The sequence below is a fragment of the Nyctibius grandis genome, chromosome 22 (assembly GCF_013368605.1).
Source record: "Nyctibius grandis isolate bNycGra1 chromosome 22, bNycGra1.pri, whole genome shotgun sequence".
NCBI classification, from domain to species: Eukaryota; Metazoa; Chordata; class Aves; order Nyctibiiformes; family Nyctibiidae; genus Nyctibius; species Nyctibius grandis.
Genome location: NC_090679.1, coordinates 3,798,715 through 3,819,871, shown reverse-complemented (window position 1 = coordinate 3,819,871; position 21,157 = coordinate 3,798,715). Strand labels below are relative to the sequence as shown.

General features: G+C 39.2%; 1 protein-coding gene across 1 annotated transcript in view; it reads left to right on the top strand.

Moving 5' to 3' along the window:
* SLIT3 (slit guidance ligand 3) overlaps positions 1-21,157 on the top strand; it is a 524,461-nt gene that overhangs the window by 390,791 nt on the left and 112,513 nt on the right. The window contains exons 15-16 of the mRNA XM_068417108.1: positions 11,873-12,023; positions 13,254-13,328. Coding sequence (XP_068273209.1) covers positions 11,873-12,023; positions 13,254-13,328 — 226 coding nt within the window. The remainder of the gene's footprint in view (positions 1-11,872; positions 12,024-13,253; positions 13,329-21,157) is intronic.

The window sequence follows — 21,157 nt, the reverse complement described above, 5'->3', positions numbered from 1 at the left end:
AATTCAGAGTCAGACTGTTGAGCAGTGCTTTGTGTTATCCAGGGATGAGCCTGCACAATCCCACTGGGATGGTAATGCTTAGTAAATTGTCAGAGTCCTTGCTGGCTGTGAGATAGTCCCTGTCTAGTTTTTACATCTTTTGCTCAGCATATGAGAAAATAATTTTTTATTTTAAATCCTTTTGTAAATGTACATCTCTCTGCTCAAAGGGTTCTTGTTTCAGGATCCTGATATTTTCATGTAGTTTGTTTAATACATTTAGTACATGTCAATGGTCAGAAAGATGGTTTTGTGGGGGAAAACCCAGTGAATATGAGGGGTGGGTTAAGGAAGCAACATGAGGGATTTTATCCTGACCTGGTCTTTGACCTTTGAGAAGTGATAAGGTTGCACAGAAAGTGTGAGCTCTGTGGGAGTAGAGGTACTCAGCCAGTGTCAGGATCACACCCATGAGTAGATAAACTTAAGTGAGCTTAATATTTTGACATCAGGGAAAGGACCACTTCTGAAGTCATTAAATTCTGAGGTTGTCCCAAAGCAATCTGTGTGTTTTCCACATTCATTTGATTTCTACAAAGTATCATAAAGGGGAAAGTCAGTAAGGACCTGGCATGAAAACCAACGTGATTGTTCAGTAAAGTAAGAGAAGAAAGGGAAGTGCTTTTTGTACAAGGTTAGGAGAGAGGAGTGGTTAGCAGGAATGGGGAAGAAAAGCTGAGATGTTTGAAGTTTCATCAGTTTGAAATGGTAGAGGAACATCAACAAGGTAATGTCAAGAGGATGCACTCAGATATGCAGATGGACTAAACAGAACTGTTGAATAATTAAATGAAACCATGAGGACAAAACCATGCAGCATAATTAAAAAAAAAAAAAGCTAGAAAACTTCATTCTGCATGTTGTTTCCATCGGTTTTTATTCTAGCTCCCCACCATCCTTTTAGATAGTATTTAACAAGAAGAACTTCCCTTCTTTTTTTAATTCATCATCAAGGCACTTTTCCCAGATGCTATTTCCTCCCTGAACCAAACGACTCAAGTTTTACTGATAATGATGGAGCAACATCTGCAAAGATTATGAGTGGCCATAGGAAGGAGTTTCTGTGCAACAGGTAGATAATGTACATAATTCTTTTTAAAAGGAGAATTGGAAGCATTATAGCATGAAATTGAAAGAACAGCAGGGACAGGGGCATGTTTTTGCCCGGGGCTGTGAGACAGGCAAAGCTGTTGAATATACTATTGAATATGTTTAAGCCTCAGACTGCGATACTGTTTCTTGAGTTTTCCTACCTTCCATTTAATGCGATGCACCAAAATAATAATAAATCTTCCCCTTGCTCAACTCTCTCCCCACAGTTATAGAATCTGAGACTAAAAAGGTTTTTCTTGAAAGATATTGAAGGAACAGGCAGTGACTAATTCTCTCACCTGATTAGAAAAGGGAAATACTGTCATTTTCAGTGGCAACAATAAAATTCTGATGACATTTTCCTTTTGACTGCATCTGCCCACTATGACCACCTAAGGATCCAATGGTGCTTGCCAGCCTTAGGTCACTGGAGGCTCCCATTCTTAGTGGGAATAGGGGGAAAAAAGAACAACAAAGATGATCTGCCCAGTAGCATTTGATTGAGTTCACTACACAGCAGTTTTGTTTTCTAAAGCAGCACTGGGCTTTAGGAGGAAAGGAAATGAATGTATGAGCAGATTGTGTTGTCTCTGTGGTAGCTTATTGTCACTTAAAAGAGTTGGCAGGATCCTTGATTGCTGTGTGACACTGTGTATGAAATAGCTTTTGCAGACAGATGCCCTTGTATTCAGCTGTATATCTTTTTTTTCCCCTGCGATATGTTTGCATTTTTCAGTATATTGTGTATTTCAAAAGCGATGAAAGTTCCACCTGCCGTAACTACACAAACCATTTCTGATAATGATCAAAGCGTATGTATATCTACGAGCATCACACCATGAAAGCTTTTTGTCTTCTAATTCTTAGAAATAAGAATCTTCGAAATAAGGTTAATATTTGAAATACTATGAAGTAAACCTGTCTTCCTGCTTCCTCTTGCATGGGGGCATACATCATACCTAACTGACTTTAATTAGTTGCTTCAGTTCCAGATAGTGCTGTACAAACCAAAAGCACAGGGAATAACAGGAGGAGGACAACGAACCATCTGCCAGCCCAATTCTCTCCTTTTTGGACACTGTCTCGTGTTAACCCAACCCAAATCAAAGTCAGCCTCTGTGGTACACATGGATCCAGAGCTTGCATGTTTAGGGCTAGTTTCATATCTCTTGTGTTATCCCCTGTTAGTAGATAGTAATGTAGTTGCTGATTGTTCACTCATAATTTTCAAAGGGATTTGATAAACTTCTTACTAATTGCAGTTTTCCTCCTAATTCTTTATGTGTCTTTTCCAGTCTCTGTCTTCATACATATTCACCTTTCTTGGGTTACCTGTCTACTTTGGAACAGAGTTCCTATTTCTTGTGATCACTTGACATTTCCTTCTCTCTTCTCTGCATTGTTTCAGCCTTAGAAGCATAGAACTGCAACCGAGGGAGTGTTCCTAGTCCGGAGAGCACAGGCTGTATGTCAGGGCTTTTTGTCCGGTCCCTACGGCAGTTCATACGTTTCCTGTCCCTTGGTCTCCCTAGGTTATCCCCTTCTCTGCTCTTAGTGACATGTGGACACTATTTAAGCTCCCTGAGCTCTCAAAATGAAAGGTGCAATATCTTGTTACTCCTCAACCAGTGTTTAAAAGTCATGAAAGGCAAGTGAATTTAATCCAGCTCTTACATAATTTATCTGATTGAAACACTCTCAGTTGTTCCCATAATTTGCCAATCACTCTGATGACAACTTTGCAAATTCCTTCCATTTTTAGTAAGCAAATAGTCATTTACAGACTACGTATTCATATTCCTGCTCTTAGCATTATTTGCTTGATGAAAAGCACTGATATCCACCCGCTCTTGTCTGCCTTGTTACAGTGCTGCAGTGACACGTGCTCAGGGATTCGCAATTATGCCTGCCCTTAGCATGCTGGTCTCCTGACAGCTTGTAGGCTTGTCCATGCGGGGGGTGACAGTGGTGGAGATTGACAGTCCTTTACAGGATGCTCTAGGCCTGGTCACATTTGAGAGAAATCTTGTCTGAGGCCAAGCTCCAGCACTTTTGCTCACCAGTGCTTTTGCTTGAGCAGAGTGAGGGAAAGGAATATGAAACATTGCCTATGATCTGGACAACTGGAAAATTAACTGCATTCAGATTTCTTTCTGTAGGGTTTTTTGGTATGTTTTGTTTTGGTTTTATTAAGTTATTTATTAAGTTTATTAAGTGTGTTCTACTTTTTTTTTCCCCCTGAAAGACACAAAGACTCAGCAAAAGTACCTCTCTGAATATAGTGAAACTGAGGATATGCATTTGTTGTGCATAAGAATAGTTCTATCTGAATGGAAGGCTGTTTAACAGCAACAAATCACCTGCAGATTAAATCCTAGACTGACTTCATAATTATGAACCTTGAAGTCTTCACCATACACTGTAACTGAGTATATTTGAGCTTTGGTTTGCATGAAATTTTTCTGAAGTTGAAGTCATTAGAGAACACAACATGACTGCTATGACTAATAGTAATGGAACTAAATTCCCTTGTACTGTAGAAATGTTCCTATTGAAAAAGTAATTTGGCTGTACTGTATACTGATTATAGCCCTTCTTTTTCTGTAAATCTTTGATAGCAATTCAGATCTTTATGTTAATATTTGTGTCAGTTACTCTAATCCTTCACTAGCTCGTGATGAACAAACACTCTGGTGAAGGCTTCCTGCACTGCAGTAGGGGGAAAGTAGGCAGAATGGAAATCATTTTACACAAGGAAGCATAAGACTAACAGAGAGCTGGTGGGTCTGTTTGGCAGAGAGTATGATTCTTAGTAAGAAAGTAAATTGACGTGTTCCAGTTAAGAAGTTTATTTTAAGGCTTTGCCTTATTTTATTTTTGAGTTGAATTAGTCATCAAAAAAACTAAACATCTGAACTGCTTTGTTACCAGCCAACATCCTTATTTGCAATTATAGTAAAGAGGCAGTGAATGGCGGGAGAATGAATGTTGAGTCACAGATGCATCCGTATCACTTGGGCATCCAAATAACATTGTTGTCCTAGATTCCCCATGTAGGCAGAGTACAGAGCAATATAGATTCCTCACTTGAGATCTGAGTTGTCCTCTGGAGGTGTCTTCATTAGCTTTGGCAGAAAGCCGAGTGATTACTCTTGTAACCCAGATACCTCAAAAACTAAGGTGGGACATAGTTTGTTCTCTTCTCTCACACTGCCATTGGGTGTGTTGAGATTAAGCTGAGCAACATTTACCAGAGATGCAAAATTATCACCTTTTTGTGTGTATAGCAGTCACTTGAATAGGATAAAGAAAATAATTGGAGCGGCATTGGCACGAAGAGAGCTAGTCAGCTAAAACCAGTGCAAGAATGTTTGAGCCTGCAATTGGACAATAATTTTTCATTTGACTATTCTGAGACTGCGGCAGTCTCCTGAGGTGTTACAGCTTGACGGGACAGTTAAAAATAGGGCCCTATACACAAATTCTTAGCAAACTGTGGATTCAGTGACTGATAAACAAACAGATTCTCAGATTAAAACCCAGAGCAAACCAGACAATGCTGCTTGGATGTAGAGTATATCTAAAGGGTGGGGTTTTTCATGAAAACTGGCAAATATTTGGAGATACGAGTATTCCTTTTTCAACAATTTTTTTTGCTAACATTTATGCAGAATGATCTTATGTACATCCAAAGGCTTATGGAATATTTTTTAAAATGTAATTTAGAAAATAGTGTGCTTCCCCGAGGAGGAGGCTATGCTCCTGCACATGTTTTGCGATAGTCTGCAACAAGCAGAAAGGCCAGAATGTGCATGTGGAGTATTTTGCCTCTCATGTATTCTGGGGACATAAATTAGGGTTTTGGCAGAGTTTTCTTTGTGTGCTGGTACCTCTTGTTCATTGTAGTTGATGATTAGCTTAGGCAGTTATTGTAAGCAATGTTTAATTAGTGCAGCAGAGGAATAGACTTGTTCAAAATATTCTCTAGGGGTTTCTCAGGAAGACGTTTGCAGGGCTCTGACTGCATTTGTTTCCAATAGGACTGAAAGAGTTCATTGACACTGAAATTACTGAGTTTATTACAGATATTCAACTTAGTACTGAAAATCAGTATATAATATAAAAGTCTTTGGAAGGTATGAACTATTACTTCTCATTGCAGAGTAAGGTGGATGAATTTGTTTGAAGAGCCCATGCCAGAATTGCTGCATTATTAAACCAGTGTATGAATAAGGATATGGAACTCTGCATCCTTGTTTGCTAGAGCCATGCAGAATTATTGGCAGGAATGCTAGTCATAGGTATAATTTCTAAATAAATGAGGCGTGGATTCCAGGGTTATGCATACTTTGAATGAATCATGGAAGAAAATTAATGCCTCCGTGCCGTGTTGCATGAGTCACAAAAGAAAATTAATAATCTAATTTTTGTATCAGTTAGGACTCTGGCTAGTTTGGCAGCTTGTGGGGATTGAAGGTTTATTGCGTTAGGTTCCCATAAAAAGCTGCTTTAGTTTCTTTCTTAGATTGTAAAGATAGACAAATCAAATTGTCTTTCATTGCTGTATGCACACCCACAGAATGAGGTGACTAAGTTAACACTGTACTTATTTTCTGGTGTTCCCAAGTAATTGTGTGTTGACTTCCTGCGTAATAATGCCAATTCACAGCAAAATGGAGAAGCAGAGCCCTTTGCTGTATTATCTGTCATCTCTGTTCAAGTACTTGAATTGTTCTCTATGTAGGCAATGAATAATGTGCTTGATGCTGACTTTGTTCTTCGGGCAATGCAAACCCCTTACTAAGGAGAGTGATGGTTTTTTTAAAAGCACAAGCATTGACCTTCACTGAAGTCCAGCAAAATGTTCTGAGCAGTTGCAGAGGACAGCCACTTCCTGTCTCGTTCATGAAGCCTGCAAGAACATTTGAGATGAAACTTTCACAAGCACTCTCCACTGGGATAGCTCTGCAGGCATTAAAGTCAATGGGAGTTTTATTTCAGTAGGAGCAGTCAAACCAAAACTAAATGCCCTACTTCATACGTCAAAGTTTGAGGAATGAGTTACAAGAAGTTCAGCTGTTTGAAATAATCCAGGATGTTGGAAAGAGAGAATGCTTCCATCAGCGAATGATGTACAAAGCCCAACAATATTATGCCAAGAAACAGAGTAACAAAATACTCCTGTTTGCCTTAATATGTCTGTAGTAGCATGTGTGTGCTTCCTTGCTATAAGATGCAGTTGAAAGAAAAAAAAAAAAAAAGAAAAGCAGTGGTAATTACAGTGTAAGTGCCACCAGCATGAAAGGCCACTGGGAGCTGAAATCAAGCTCAAAGAGAGCTTGGGGAGCATTTAATGCCAGAGCTTGGCTATCAGCTCAGAATATACTGTTATTAATCTGAGCTACGATATTTCTAAGGTTGTATTTAAATAAATGGAGCAAACCAAAATGGCATTTATACTGAAAGGAGACACCAGGAGAAAGTAAGTAGCTAATAAAGAGCAGTGTAGACTGGGCATTCCATATGTGGTGGAAGTTGCACATCCTTCCTGGAAGGAGCTGTTTGCAGTGCTTTGGTAGTATTTTCTATCATATTAGTTCTGTCTCTGAATTCGCCTGGGCTCTGTTTTTGTACACTAACCCCAATTGTGCTCCAGGGTGTTCCTGCAGTTGTAGCATAAAGGATGACCTCTTGTATCCAGCACCTTTTTGCATGGGTGGAGTGGAGAGCAGCTCTCCGTGAACCTTCAGCTTGTGCTTCTCCATGCTGCTTCCTCTCAACGCTCTTCTCTCTTTGGCGCTGCCTAACCCTGACTCTGGCTGTTCATGGGGTTTTCCTTTGTGCTTGATCTAACCATGTGGTAGAACAATACAAATTGAACATGGTTCTGTCAAGCACCATGGAAGGCCGCATACTCCCTGCCGCATGGCATGCTGGGATACTTCTGCTGTTTTCAGAAGCATCAAAAGGTGAGAGATTCCCCTTTTCACACAGGAAAAATGAAAAAGGTGAAGTGTTGCTTAACTGGACTCCCAGGCACTGCAGCAGGGGAGCCCTAGTGATGTTTGTGACAGACTTTCCAGAGGGCTTGCATGCAGAATAACCATTTCTAAGTAATTAATCTGTTTAATTGCTCTTAGAATGACAAAGTTAGGCATCCTGTTGATCAGTATGATCCCAGGGTGATTCCAGCCATACCTACAGAGATGAAAAATAATTTTTGTTTTCTTACCTTATAAATGATGTAAGCTACATCTCTCTATTTGAGCTGTCCAGTGAGTCCTTTCACTTGAGGTACACTTTGGGTGCTATTTCTGTAACAAGATGCCTGCTACTTAACGTAACTTTGGACCTGATCTGAGCAATCTTAACGTGCTGGTATTTCCTTATGAAGAAGTATATTGCAAAAGAACTTCAGGAGAGTCTGCAAAGCATTATCTTTTATATCTTGCAATGGCATGGGTAACATGGCCTGTAGGAAAACAGTATTATCCAGTATTTACATAGCACAAAGCTGAGTCAGCATACCCAAATGGGCTATTTTGGCTTTGACAGCTTAGATAAGATCCTTAACATACTTCTGCCTAACTTTCCCCCTATGTAAAGTAGAGATAATAACACCTATTCATAAAGGACTTAGAGGCCCTTGTACAGAAGTTTTCTTGTATGGAAATACTGCCCCATCTTGCAAATTTGTTACATAGAATCATAGAATCACAGAATGGTTTGGGTTGGAAGGGGCCTTAAAGATCAGCTAGTTCCAACCCCCCTGCCATGGGCAGGGACACCTTCCACTAGACCAGGTTGCTCAAAGCCCCATCCAGCCTGGCCTTGAACACTGCCAGGGAGGGGGCAGCCACAGCTTCTCTGGGCAACCTGGGCCAGTGTCTCACCACCCTCACAGTATAGAATTTCTTTCTAATATCTAATCTAAATCTACCCTCTTTCACATTAAAAACATTACCCCTTGTCCTATCACTACACGCCCTTGTGAAAAGTCCCTCTCCAGCTTTCCTGTAGCACCTTCAGGTACTGGAAGGCTGCTCTGAGGTCTCCCCGGAGCCTTCTCTTCTCCAGGCTGAACAACCCCAGCTTTCTCAGCCTGTCTTCATAGGAGAGGTGCTCCAAGAGGTGCTTACATACCTTTTGTGGAGCCATCAGAAGAAGGACATCTGAGATTCTTAGATTTTCTCCGTAATTACTCATAAGAATTCATACTACCAATGTGAAATTATGACAAACAATGTACCTCCTTTTTCTCCTGAAAACCTGTGAGAATTGTGATCTAGTGGTTACATGAAGAAGTGAGTGTCGGGATTCCTGCTTTTTGTACAAGTTTTAGACCAAGTGATCTCTGTGATCATATTTTCGGTGCCAAATTTGAGGCAGCTGGATCCATATTTTCTAGAATGAATATAGCAGGTCAGTATTCAAGCCCCTCTTGAGACAGCTTGATTTTTTTTTTCCAGAACAGATCATCCAGCACTCCTTTTAAGTCCTTTGGGCAAAGCTAAATTTTAAAATCTGAAATCAGGTTTGGTAAACAATGCTTAAAAAGAAGAAAAGGACAAAAAAGTATTTATCTCTGTTGATTAGTTTCTCCATGTGGGTATTAGAAAGGCACCTAAAATTTTTGAGCACTTGAAAATGTGGTGTTTCTTTATCTCAATGCCGCTGTTTTGTAGAATGGCTTGTGTGTTTGTTTTATGATACTGAGGAATTGCAATACTCTGGTACCTAGTAGTGGTGTCACATAGGTTGTGAAATGAAAATGTTATCAGCGTAACTAGCAATTCGGATAAACACAGTTGCCCTCAGTTAAACACAGGCCTTGCTGTTGCCTTGGCTGCTCATTTTACAGCAAACGTAAGTCTTTTTAATTTGGAATTACTAGAAGCTCCCAGGTCATGTTTTACATTCAGCCAAGCTTCACAGAGTTCTCAGTATGCGTGCTTTCAGGTATAATAAAATGACCAAAAGGTTGGTCTGGAATAGGAAAATGAAGCCAAGTGTTTCTTCTGTGCCTGTCCTGCATCTCTTTTCCATGGCTTTCCACGGGTGATTTTGTAGCGTGCAAGAAGTACTACACGCATGTGACGGTTAACTGTACTTCCTGAATCCTGTCATGTTCACTCAGAGCCCTGCAGTAGTAGTACGCTGATAAAGCCCTGTGTGTAGAAATGATTATACGCACTGAAATAGCTCTGCAAGCAGATGGCTGAATTTCACGTTAGTATCTGAGATGGGAATATCTTAATAGAGCAGCCACCTGTCCAAGTGATCTCAAGGCTCAGGTCAAGTAGTAAATTTTATCTAGTCTTTGGCAGGTGATTCCTGCTGTCTCACAGTCTAACGGGTGACTGAGTCCTTGCTAAGCATATACATGCTATTGATTGCTTTTGACTCAGTGCTTACCTGGGTAACTTGTATTTAAACTCATTTAGAAGAAAAAAAAAAAAAGGAAAAAAAAAAGAGAGAGAAAAAAGAAAAGTATGAAGGTGATGTTTGCTCACTTCCTCTGCTGCTGAGATGAGAGGGCTTTCCCCTGTTGCAAGTGTGGAGGCAGTGGACCGATGCCCAGGCAAGATCAACTTCTTATAGCTGATGCAGTGTGGAAAGTTGTATGCCATCAAGACAGTGAGACTGCTGAGTCAAAATGCAGTAAATATTCTTTATTTACTTTGCCAGAAAGCTTGAGAGAAAACCAAAAACTGATTTTCACCCTCTAATGTTGGATACCCCTTTTTCTCCTCCATAAAGCATTCCGCTTACTTTCCTGTTCTCCTTTGTTCCAATAGGAAGATGAATCTTGTATCCATCAGTAGACTAAAAATTATACTTAATAAATTTTTACCCTCTGCAACTTCATGACATTTGTGATTATTCTTTCAAAAAAAGCTTTTACAGTGAAAATTAGAAGTGCTTCTTCAAGGGTTAATTTGGGGATTTCCAAGACACTTTGCTGAAAAATTTTGTGGGTTTTTCAAGGCATACTGTAATGGCAGCAGTTTTAATAAACTCTGGTCCTGATAACCGTTCATCTTTGGCATTATTTCCAAGGAATCATAAACAACCAAATGCACTGTCTCACAGGCTTAAGAAAGAATAACTGTATGTTCTTGTAATCAAGCCCTAATATGTTCATCGCTTGACATTTTATCCTGACTACCAAGCCTGGAATTTTTAGGACTGGAAATCAGACGGGTTTTTTTGGAAGGATAAGAGTTTAAATGATGGTGCTGTGGGGAAAGGCTTAGAGTGTGTTTTTACAATACTTTAAAATGCCCAGTGGTCCTAATATTTTAAGTGCTGTGCTGTCAAGCTAAAAAACAGTAGTCAAGTTTCACTTTAGATGTATAATTTGCAATAAGCATGATAACCTGCGAAGTATTTAGCACCACAGAAGTGGTAATGTACAAAGCAGTATGTGATGTTTCTCATAATCTAGTTCAGAATTACAAAATAAATCGAAGTGTTTCTGTGGAATCAAAATGTTAGATTGCCTGCAGAATTGCTTGCTTTCACTGCATCACCCTGTGGAGGTAATGTGTAACATAAATTAAAATAATAGTGGGCTTAGGTGACTTCTTTTTTCTTACAGAAAATAGTACGCGGTCCTAAAATGCACCGTGGTGTATTTATCAGTCTGGGAAGGGGAAGCAGATGATGAATGTCATCAAGTCTCTAAAACCAAATTCCAGTTCAGGTTTAAGTTTTTATTGATGTTTTCAGGTTCTTAAAAACTGAACTTGCTCAGATCATTCCTGAGAAAGCCTAGCAATTGACTTTTAAAACTCTGGAAAACTTAAAAAATACTTCTTGGTAGTTATGATCACTGAGCATTACACAAGGTTCCTGAGACAATTCTGGTGCTTCTGTTATGAAATATGAAGTGAGTGGGCAGGTATTGCATGGCGGGGTCTTGGCAACACTTTGCTTACATACACATTTATTAATACTCCTGCTTCCTTGAAGCACTGAGATCAAGTTTCCAATGTGCTGTTATTAAAAGAGAAAAAAACAAACCTGAAAAGGACAGATTAGTTCCCTGAGCCTAATTGGAAAAGCATTTCATTAGAACGGGTCAAAAAGCTAGTCAAAGAGGTCTGGCAGTCATGATATAATGGTACATTAGGGAGTGCTTCTCACTAAGTATGGTCTACCCGTTCTTTAATTAAAATGAAAATGATTTAAACTGCTATTACTTTCCTCTGCTGTTTGTTTAACATAGTTAATAAAGGTATCTAATTGTTGGAATATTGACAAAGTTCTCTCATAAAAGATTGCTCTCAAAAATAACTCTAATAGCTGACGTCTGAAAATTTTGGCTTTTTACTGATACCTTTAAAAGTCCTTTGTCATTTGAGTGCACCAAGACAGCTCCTGCTTTCATATGATCCCTTTTCCTTGTTGCTGGACTAAGTTCCAAATGGGAAAAAGTAACTTTGCTGGAGATCCTTTGAATCAGACTCCAACAGCTAATTAGATGTGCTTCAAAAAATACCTTAACAGGTAGGCTTGTTAGACAAGGAATTAATCTATCACGAGAAGTGTGAAAAAACAGAAGCTAGTCTTGGGAGTAATTTGAAAAATTACTGAACAAAATCTTTGGCAAGTATTAAAATTGTGTGCAGGAGCTGGGAGCTGACAGGAGGCAGTGTTGAGAATAGATTCCATAAAATCTCTGATTGCTGCAGTTATCAGGAGCTGTTTGCTGGAATATATGTTCCTTTTATTGCAGGGTCAGAGGATTACAGAAGTAAATTCACCGGGAAGTGTTTCATGGACCTTGTCTGTCCTGAGAAGTGTCGCTGCGAGGGAACAATTGTAGACTGCTCTAACCAAAAACTCACCCGATTACCCAGTCACCTTCCTGAATATACTACTGATCTGTAAGTGCTGGCTCTCCAAGGTGCGCTCAGCAGGGCCTGTTGGTTTTCCTAATTTTTAAAGGCTGTAAAAGGGACTCAGACCAATTCAAGGCACCTTCTACTTTATTCCCCATGTGAAAAAGGGGAAGTTGATTTTATTTCAAAGGAGCACTACAACTCTCTCATTTCCTTAGCATTCATGCCAGCTGTGGGATGAGAAAGGAGCCATGGCCCTGTGCGTCAGCTGCCTGCATGTGTCGTCTTGAAGTGTTGACCTGTTATGTAGTCCAAGCTGTATGGTTCCTTTCTGTTCTACCTTTGAGTCTTTTGTCTTTGCATCTGGTCATTTTTATTTAAGAAATGGATTAACTCTTTTGAGTTAAATCTGTGATCAGGAACTCGTTCCATCACAGCAGTGCCTGCTACTTGAGTGAAATGGCTCTCACTAAAACTAATGTATTGTTAAGCTATAAGTGATTTTATGAAATTTGTTTACTTTTAGAGAGTCTTAGGAATTATAAATATAATATACTGCTAAAGAGAATGTGAGAAAACATGTTCATTACTTAGCAACTTAAGAATCTTGTTCTTTTGCTGTATTAGCCCCTTCAAACACAATTCTCTTTTTGTGTTAGTATTCTGTTTATTATACTTAAGGTATTCGATTTAAACCCCCATAAAAATTGTTGGTCTGAAGTTAAGATAGAAAAATATGAGACAGACATCCAGAAACACAGCAAAGTCTCTACACAGAAAAATGGAGCTACATGTAATCAGAGAAAGAATTTTGCATCCCAAGCCTGCCAAGACAGTGGCCTTTGCATTAATTTTGAAGACCAGTAGACTTTGATGGGAAAGGATCTGAAATCAGATCCTTTCTGTTTACATGGACCATATCTCCAATTGCATGTCTTCTCTAGCAGAATGCGTGAGGGAGGTTTAGTCACGCAATCAAGGCTTTTTAATGGTTAAGGTTAATAATCCCTTATCCTGTGTACTGGAAGAAGAAGGCATTCTGACACTGTCCTTTGGCATTACACTCTTAAAGGCATCCTAAACTTTTACTGTAGTCTTCTATGTTCCCTTTCCTTCAAAGCTAAACTCTTTTCACTCTAGGAGTCTGAGAGAGATGGCAGATAATGTCTTGTTTAACAAAGGTCATAGTTCTCTCTTTGGCAGCCCTGTATGTCACAGAGATATATCTACAGACATCTATGAAGTATTGAATGTCTTTTTGTTTGTTCCTTTCAGGCGTTTGAATGACAATGATATTTCTGTTTTGGAAGCTATCGGACTCTTCAAGAAATTGCCCAACCTCAGGAAAATGTAAGTTTGAGTCACTTGCTTGTTAGAATATGTGCTGCCTTGGATTATAAGAAAGAAGTAAGTGATGTTTTTTTTTAATAGTTTAGTACTGAAGTAGCAAAAGTTGCTTTTTTAATGTGAATTTAAGGAAACTGAATGAGTTGCCTGTTAGATGGACAGGCTCAGTTAAACCATAGTAACAGAAGAAGATCCCTAGGCTGACATTACAGTATTCTTTAGGCTGTATTTCTTAAAGTCTTCAAGTCATGGACACCGAAGGGAATTCTGTCCCAGAATTTATTCAGATGTATGCTTATTGTTAGAGATGGCTACAAAGTTTAGCATTTTGCTTTTGTCTTTTGAACGTATTGCGCGAAAATAATATTACAAGATATAGATTACAAGGCAGCTTCTTTTGATCATTATTGTTTCAGAGAGAAGAATCAATTAGCTAATTTAGAGATCAGTCATTCAAATATATCTGTACAATTCTGTTAACAGTCTGAGTCCTGGCACTGTAAAATGTATATATTTAATAAGAGCTGTATTTTGGAAAGAAGACAATATGTTAGATACCTCGTGATAGTCTTCTAAATGGGTCTGCCTGAAGTTACTTGAAGTTTTAAACCTATGTCCCTGTTGCTAATGTCTCATCTAACTGTTTTCTTTTAGTAATATTTTATTGCTAGAGTCAAGGTAATTTAGGGAAATCAACCAACCAGGCTTTCTGTTCTGTGTTCATTTTCACGTAGTTTCTGCCATCTGAAGCTTCCTAGCCAAAGCCGTGTAAGATCTCAGGGCCTTTGGAGACAACGGCAGTGGGATTCTTGTGTCAGTTTTATTTCTGCAACAGTTTCAGATGGAACACTGCATGTTTGGGAGCGGGGATTGAATTTGTGAAAGTACAGGCCACCAGACTTGGGGAGTTAGTCATATACGTTAGCCTTGTATTTTATGGGTGATCCATAAGTTGTAGCTACAGCGCACTTAGAAAATGTTTGTGACATTGTTGAAGAGCTCTGTTTTCTATGTAAGTAGATAGTAAATGGGAATGAAAAATGCATGGTATATAGAAGTACACACAAATAGGAAAGCATCTGTCCTCATCAAGCCTTCAAGATTTATGTTTTGAAAATTGGAGAGGTGTGATAGCTCGAATAATTTCTTTCATTTTATTTAAAACTTAACTGTAGGCAAGTTATGGTGCTGTCCTTCCTGTCTCCATGAATCACTCAGGTGGGAGGGGTGCCTCGACAGGGCTGTATTGTTATGCATAAACGCAGCATGAAACAGTTATTAGAGTTTGTTTAAGAGTTTGTTTCCTGTGAAACAAAAAAATCTTTCTGCTCTGTTCTTGGCAGGTGATGAGAACTGAGGTGTACAGGTGCGGTTCAAACAGAGAGCAAAAAGAGGTAGTTGTGCCCCACACCTCATAAAAAGTCTCTCTCACATGGATTTTTAGTGGCAGCCTCCAAGCAGAGGCTCTGTGGGTAATCTTCATAGTTGAGCTAATTTCTTTTGTTCTACCTGATGTTGTAAAGTATCTCAATTGGAATAAAGGGATTTTCTGAAAAGGGTGGTTTTATATATAAGTGGAGCAACATTTCAACCATAACCTTGCTTAGTAGCTTGATCCTTAGAAAGCCAGATTAGACTTCTTTTTTCTAATTCTCCTAGTTCCATTTTGTGAAGGGAAGGAGTTACCAGGAAAAAAAAACAAACAAGCAAAAAAACACCCCTTTCCTTCTGTGTTATTATTTGGCCTTTACTAAGTATCCTTCTGCTAATTAACAGGCCTCTCTCCATCATGCAAGAAGGGAAATGTGGGGAAATACCAGTGGATGGGATCGCTGCTGCTGATGGTCCTAATGCAGCAGCTCTGTGTGTGTGGCAGGAATATGATGCATGTGCTCTGTATTGTCTTACTGCTGCTGTTAAATTAAGGAGGAAGAATATGAATCAAACCTCCATTTTTCAGTGTGTATATGGGAAAAGAATTTTTACTGTTATTTGATGGCAATATTGACTCTGTCTCATCATATTCCTTGTCTGTTCAAGTGTTAAAGAAAAACAGCAGGTAGAGGAATCTGTATGGAAATTGCATTGCTTCCTAGGCTTAAGAAAACAGTTCAGAGCTTTGCAGCGGCAGGCCATTAGCCTAAATCACCTTTTTTTTCCTTTTTTCTTTATTTAATTTCTGTAATTATCTTTCTTCTAAAATGAATCTGAATATCTGGAATCTGGATATCTGAATGGCCATTTGAATGATTGCCCTCTGGTTGTCCTTCACTTTCATTTAAGACTAGTGACAGATCCGTGTCAAGGAAATTTGCAAAGAAACTACTTTAAGAGTATGTCAATTCCACTTTGGATAGTAAAGATCCAGCAGAATTCCAGAGACAGAAGAATTAACCCTTCCTCTTGATGGATGTTTCATCTTGGTGCCTCCTCTTCTTACATTATGCTTACGTGTGGCTTTGGTTTATAACATAAACACTCTGGGGAGGTTTGTAAGTTGGACCTTAAGGAGGATTCAGATTTTACTTGCATTCTAGGTGTACGCTCACTTTTGTTCTGTTGTTACTGAAGCTCTGTCAGTTGTCTGTGTCTGTGTGTTAGTGCGTATCAGTCTCTTGGGGTTTTTAATAAGATTCCAAAGGGAAGTATGCATAGATTTGGCATTGACATATTAGGGTTGCTCCAGTGTGTATATGTGAAAATAGTCTTTGATTATACAGCCACATAATAATGTTCAGTTGGACTCTTGTCCCAATCCCTTGCTAGGTTCTTTATCTTCTGATTCAGTGTAGTTTCTAATCTCCCCGTGTTTTGCCTCAGCATAAGGCCACTCTGCTGTCCCTCTTCTGTCTGCCTCTCTAGCCACTGACAGAACTGCTTCTCTTCTCACTCGGGCTCCTTTCCTAGTCCTCGTGCAGTTGCTCCACTGCATTGCCTTGAGCTATTTTTAGAGCCTTCACAGATCACTCTGGGGCCCCCTCTCTATCTAGCCAAGGACATTACTTCTTAGTACTGCCTGGGGTTGGTAGAGTAAATACTTGGATACAGAAATGTGCCCAGTCCCAAACTTTGCACAGTCTGTAGCTCTGTGTCCTGCACTGTCTTGAGAGATGTCGGAAGATATCATTTGAAGAAGAATCTGAAGTGAAAGAAAACTCTGGAAAATTAGCTCCTAAAATTTAAATTTTCAAAAAAAAATGTCTTGCGGTCTCCTTGGATTGTGGCAGGAATCTTAAATCTCTTTGTTAAAGACTAAGTATTCAGCCAATCCTAACAGATTTTCACAGGGAAGATGTATCCTTTGAATAAAACACCTACACGGTGGTTACCAATTAACAAATTTGAAATTAGAATTTGAGTGCTTCAGGCTTTTCACAAGAAGATTATCAGAGTTATAAGATATGAGAAAAATGGTACATTAGTTTGCTTTATTTCCTGGAATAGGTGAACTTCCTTCTTTTGTTTAAAAAAAAATGCGATTAAAAAGTATCTACCTCTAAACGTGAAAAGGACATCTGAGAGTTCATTCTGTTGAATCTTGCCAATGTTATAAAGTAAACATTTAAAAAAATGGTGTCAGACCACCTTTGCAATAGGTGGTGCTGCCAACTCCACCTCTAATATATAACTAGCTTTTGGGGTGTAATTTGTCTGTAAATATTCCTCCTAAGCTGAAGCCTATTGTATGATGTGTCAGCCCAGGATTTAATACATTTTAATGCAAAAGAAAATTGAATTCTTGATATAGAAATTTAAAGGTCACAAACCCATAATGCCAAGTTATGCCACATTTTATATAGGAATTGAATTGCTGAGATTACCCTGCTGGTTTTTAAAAGGTTAACATGTCTGCATATGCCTTTTTTTAAAAAAAACATCAACTTCAATAATTAGCTGCAAAATACCATATACATAATGTTATTTATTGTAACCTAAATTTTAATCCATCTTTATGTTTAATGCTTTTTACAGTAGAATAAAAAGGTTGATGTAGATTCCTGTAGACAGATCTAACCCGGTCCAGAAGTAATTTACTGGGTTCTCCAGTGGGTTTTGCAAAATGCCCTGAACTCTGTGTTGCTTTCATTGCATTCTTACCATATTATCTCACCTGATCTTGCAAGTGTAAAGGGATGACTTGTCTCTGAAAGCTAAAGTCACATTGCAGTGACTTTCAAGCTCCAAAAACTGTGTTGCTAGCATTTTGCAGGGTGGTTAGAAAAGAGCAATTTGAATCTGCTTGAAGTGCAGGAGAAATACAAGGGTGTGTTTCTGAGCTCCGTAAGAGTGGGAGAAGGTCCATGACTTGGGTTTTCAGGAGTATCCTATCCCTGTGACACAGAAAGGCTCCAGAACCTGCTGTCCTCCAGCCCTGGGAGCTGGAAGCTTCTGCCTTCCACAGAGGAGTATGTTGCCAGTGGGAGATCTTCTCACTCAACACAGCAACATCTCACATCAGGCAGGGGTGAGGGGTGATGGTACCATTCACAGAGGCAAGGTTTTGACTTTTGAGGAAGGGAGCAGTTCTTTACTCGCAGCAACTACCAAATTCAGCATAAAGTAAACACTGAGGACCCCACAACTCCCTGGGACTTACTCAAGTTGTTAATCAGTGAAAAAGCCCTCCAGTGCCTGGGGACTCCCATGGCAGTGGGAGCCTGGAGGGGTCTTCTGGCCACGGCAGACAGGTTCAAGCTCCAAAACCTCCTGGCTACCTAACTCAGTGGGAGCAAGGAGATACACTTGCTTGATGAAATAAGATGCTGACACATAGGGAGAGGCTGCAGCTCCTAGATGTCAGCTCCAGAGCCTGCTCACTCCCTGGTGCCTACAGGAAATCAGTGGGACTGGCCATTCCCACTGAGGTCCCAGCAGCTGTTTATGCAGAGAAAAAAATGGCGATGAGCTCACATTCAAAATAAGAAGGTGAACTGCCATACTTCATTCACTGCTGGGGAGAAAGGGGACTGACTTCTTTTCTCGGAGAGAATAAAAAATATTTACCTCAAAACCTGAAAGAGACATCTAACAGTTCATTCTGTTAAATCTTGCCAAAGTTACAAAGTGAACATAAAATATGGTCTTATAAGAGGAAGTGTCAGGCTGTCTTGGCAATGGCTGGTACTGCCAGCCCCGCCTCTAGTACATAATTGCCTTTAGAGGCTTAATTTGTCTGTAAATATTTCTCCTACATTGAATTGTATGGAGTGTCAGCTCAGGATTTAACACATTTTACATGCAAAATAAAATTGAATCGTGATAAAGTTTGCAGACTAGAAGTCAGTTTAAAAAACAGAATCTCAAGTTTCTTGGGGAGGTAAAAGTAGTTTGTGTCCTTGAGAACAGCTGTTACCTGCAGTTCGTTCCCCTAAGCATAAATTTTGCCGTGGCAATTGAGGTCGCAGTCATCTGTCACTTGTTATACAGAAGCGGACTTTATTTTCTGGAAATGATATTGTAGAGAGTGTTGTTCTATATGGCCTTTGAGCTCATCGCATGCCTCCCTTTTTTTCCAGTGAGGCCATCAGTTTGCTCTGCTGAATGAATATAGGAATGTCACTGGGTGTACTTCACTGTCTGTCTGTAGTCTTTAAGACTTTCAGTGCCATCCTGCTTCTGAGAACGACTCTGTAAAAGCCAGCCAGACTATTGGTAAAGGCTGTAAAATCTTCTCAGCAAACGTCTTTCCTCCAGAAGAATGCAACAGCATTGGGGTTTTCTTCTTAACATATACTTAAAAATTCCAAACACATCACCAACAGACAGAAATATTCTAGGGAAAACTCCACTCAGAACGGGCTGTTTGTATGATAAAACTACAAGGTTCAAGATGAGACCAAGCAGAGCCTTTGCAGTTGGACTGTGCTCTGGTGGTTGTTCTTCTGGGAAGGTGTGTCCGTAACACAGCAATGAATAGCGTGCTGGAATGGTAAAATTGACCCAGCAGGTACGGCAGTGAATGGTTCTGTGAAGTCTGAATAGAATCCAGCTTGTTCTGTGTTGGTTATAAGATCAACAGAAATAATATTATGATAAACTTTAGCCATAATTGAATAAAAACTGACTGAAAAGTGAGCTGTGTGAACAATGTCACCTTGATAGCTTCTTAGATCTGTTCATTTCCTATTCACAGCCCTACATAAAGTAAACCCAAGCTTTCTGAAAATTTCTTTTGACCTCTTGCCCAAAATAAAAGTCTAGGTATAGAATTAAACTTTATCACCAGGGTAAAATAGGGATTCCTTACGGAAACAATAACCTTTCTTGAGTGACCAGGTTGACTACAGGTTCCCATTTGGGTGCTGCCAGAGGGAGTAGGTATCTTGGGAAATACTCAAGACTCATTTTTTTTTTTTCCACTGTCTTCCAGTATGTCAGGAAGAATTCCTTATAGAAGCTTAGCGTTGCAAGGGGATGGGGCTTTTCTATAATGGGAGTTTGCTGTAAAGTCTGCCAGAAGTTTTTTCCTGATTGAAAAAAAACCAAAATCCTTGTTGAGTGCTGTGATCATATATGAAAGATTATTTTAGTGCTGGGAAGGATGGAGTAGAGCTCTCTGAGTTGCAGAGCAGGCAAGAGTTTCACTGCTTTCATTTCTCGAGGTCTGTATCAGTTGATTATTTTTGCTGGTAATTCTAGACTGAAAAGTATGTAATTTCTCATGTTTATTATTCTAGTAGGTCAGACTTTAAGGAGGATACTTTATTTTTTTAGTGCATGAGTGCTGTCATCTACCATTTTTTTGTTGCGTTCTGATATGGGAAGCTTTAATCCAGGAAGACAAATAAAGAAATCCAGCTTGGCAGAACATCTGCTTTGACAATATTCCAAGCGGGATTGCAGGGCAGTGTCGTATTTACCTATTTATTATTGTAAAGCTTGTCTTTTCTCTCTGCCTTGCAACTTTGATTTCACCATAGCATTTAATCTTGGATTTTCAAATCTTTTGCGTGGGAAAAGTATATATAATTGGCAGCTTCTGAAACTGCTAGCATATTTTTGGATAATTTTTCGTTGTTGAAATGATCAGGCATTATTAACTCAGATGAGTGAAGGTCCTTATCTACAGAAGTTCTTTGGCAGCAATTAAAATTGAGATGGTTTGGATTGTATAAAGGTCCCAATTCCTTTGCAAATTGTGGCCAGTCTTTTTCTCTAATATTTGCTCTTTTTTGCCTTGAGTATCTAATCATCCATTAAAATTGCACCCATGTTTTAATATATGTGATTAAATATCTTTTAGATGGTAAGAACTAACTAGTAAAACTTGTAACTACAAGTATAGGTCAGTTCGCAATCTGTGAATTGAAAGTCAAAGTCTTTGTGTATTATAGTAACTCACCCTCCCCACCACAAACGTTTATTTATTTATTTGTTTATTTTTGTGCAAATATGCATCATGGCATGATCTTTACCAGGAAAGGGATCATTGAGAGCATCTATTTATGCCAGCATTCAAAAGAGATGCCAAGCTGTAAACATTTCCACTAGAGAAATAGCTGAGCCCCAAAATTAAATGCATATGTCAGAATATCCTTCCCTGACTTGCTTTGACACTGAACATAAACCCTTCATGTGAGTGTTAGCACAAAGTACTAAACTTCTGGACAGCAAAATCTGCATGTAAGTATTTCTATATGTTTTTATGTTATTTTTGGCTGATTGCTGGCATACTCCTATTCTTTCTGATCACAGAATGCACAAGGGGTGATGGGCCACATGCTGTAGGGCCCACTATCTGACAGTTGCTCAGCAGACATAAACCAGCGTACTCAAGTTTCCCACATGAAACATATCTCCAAGACTCAACTTTCTTTTTTTATTAAGTGATG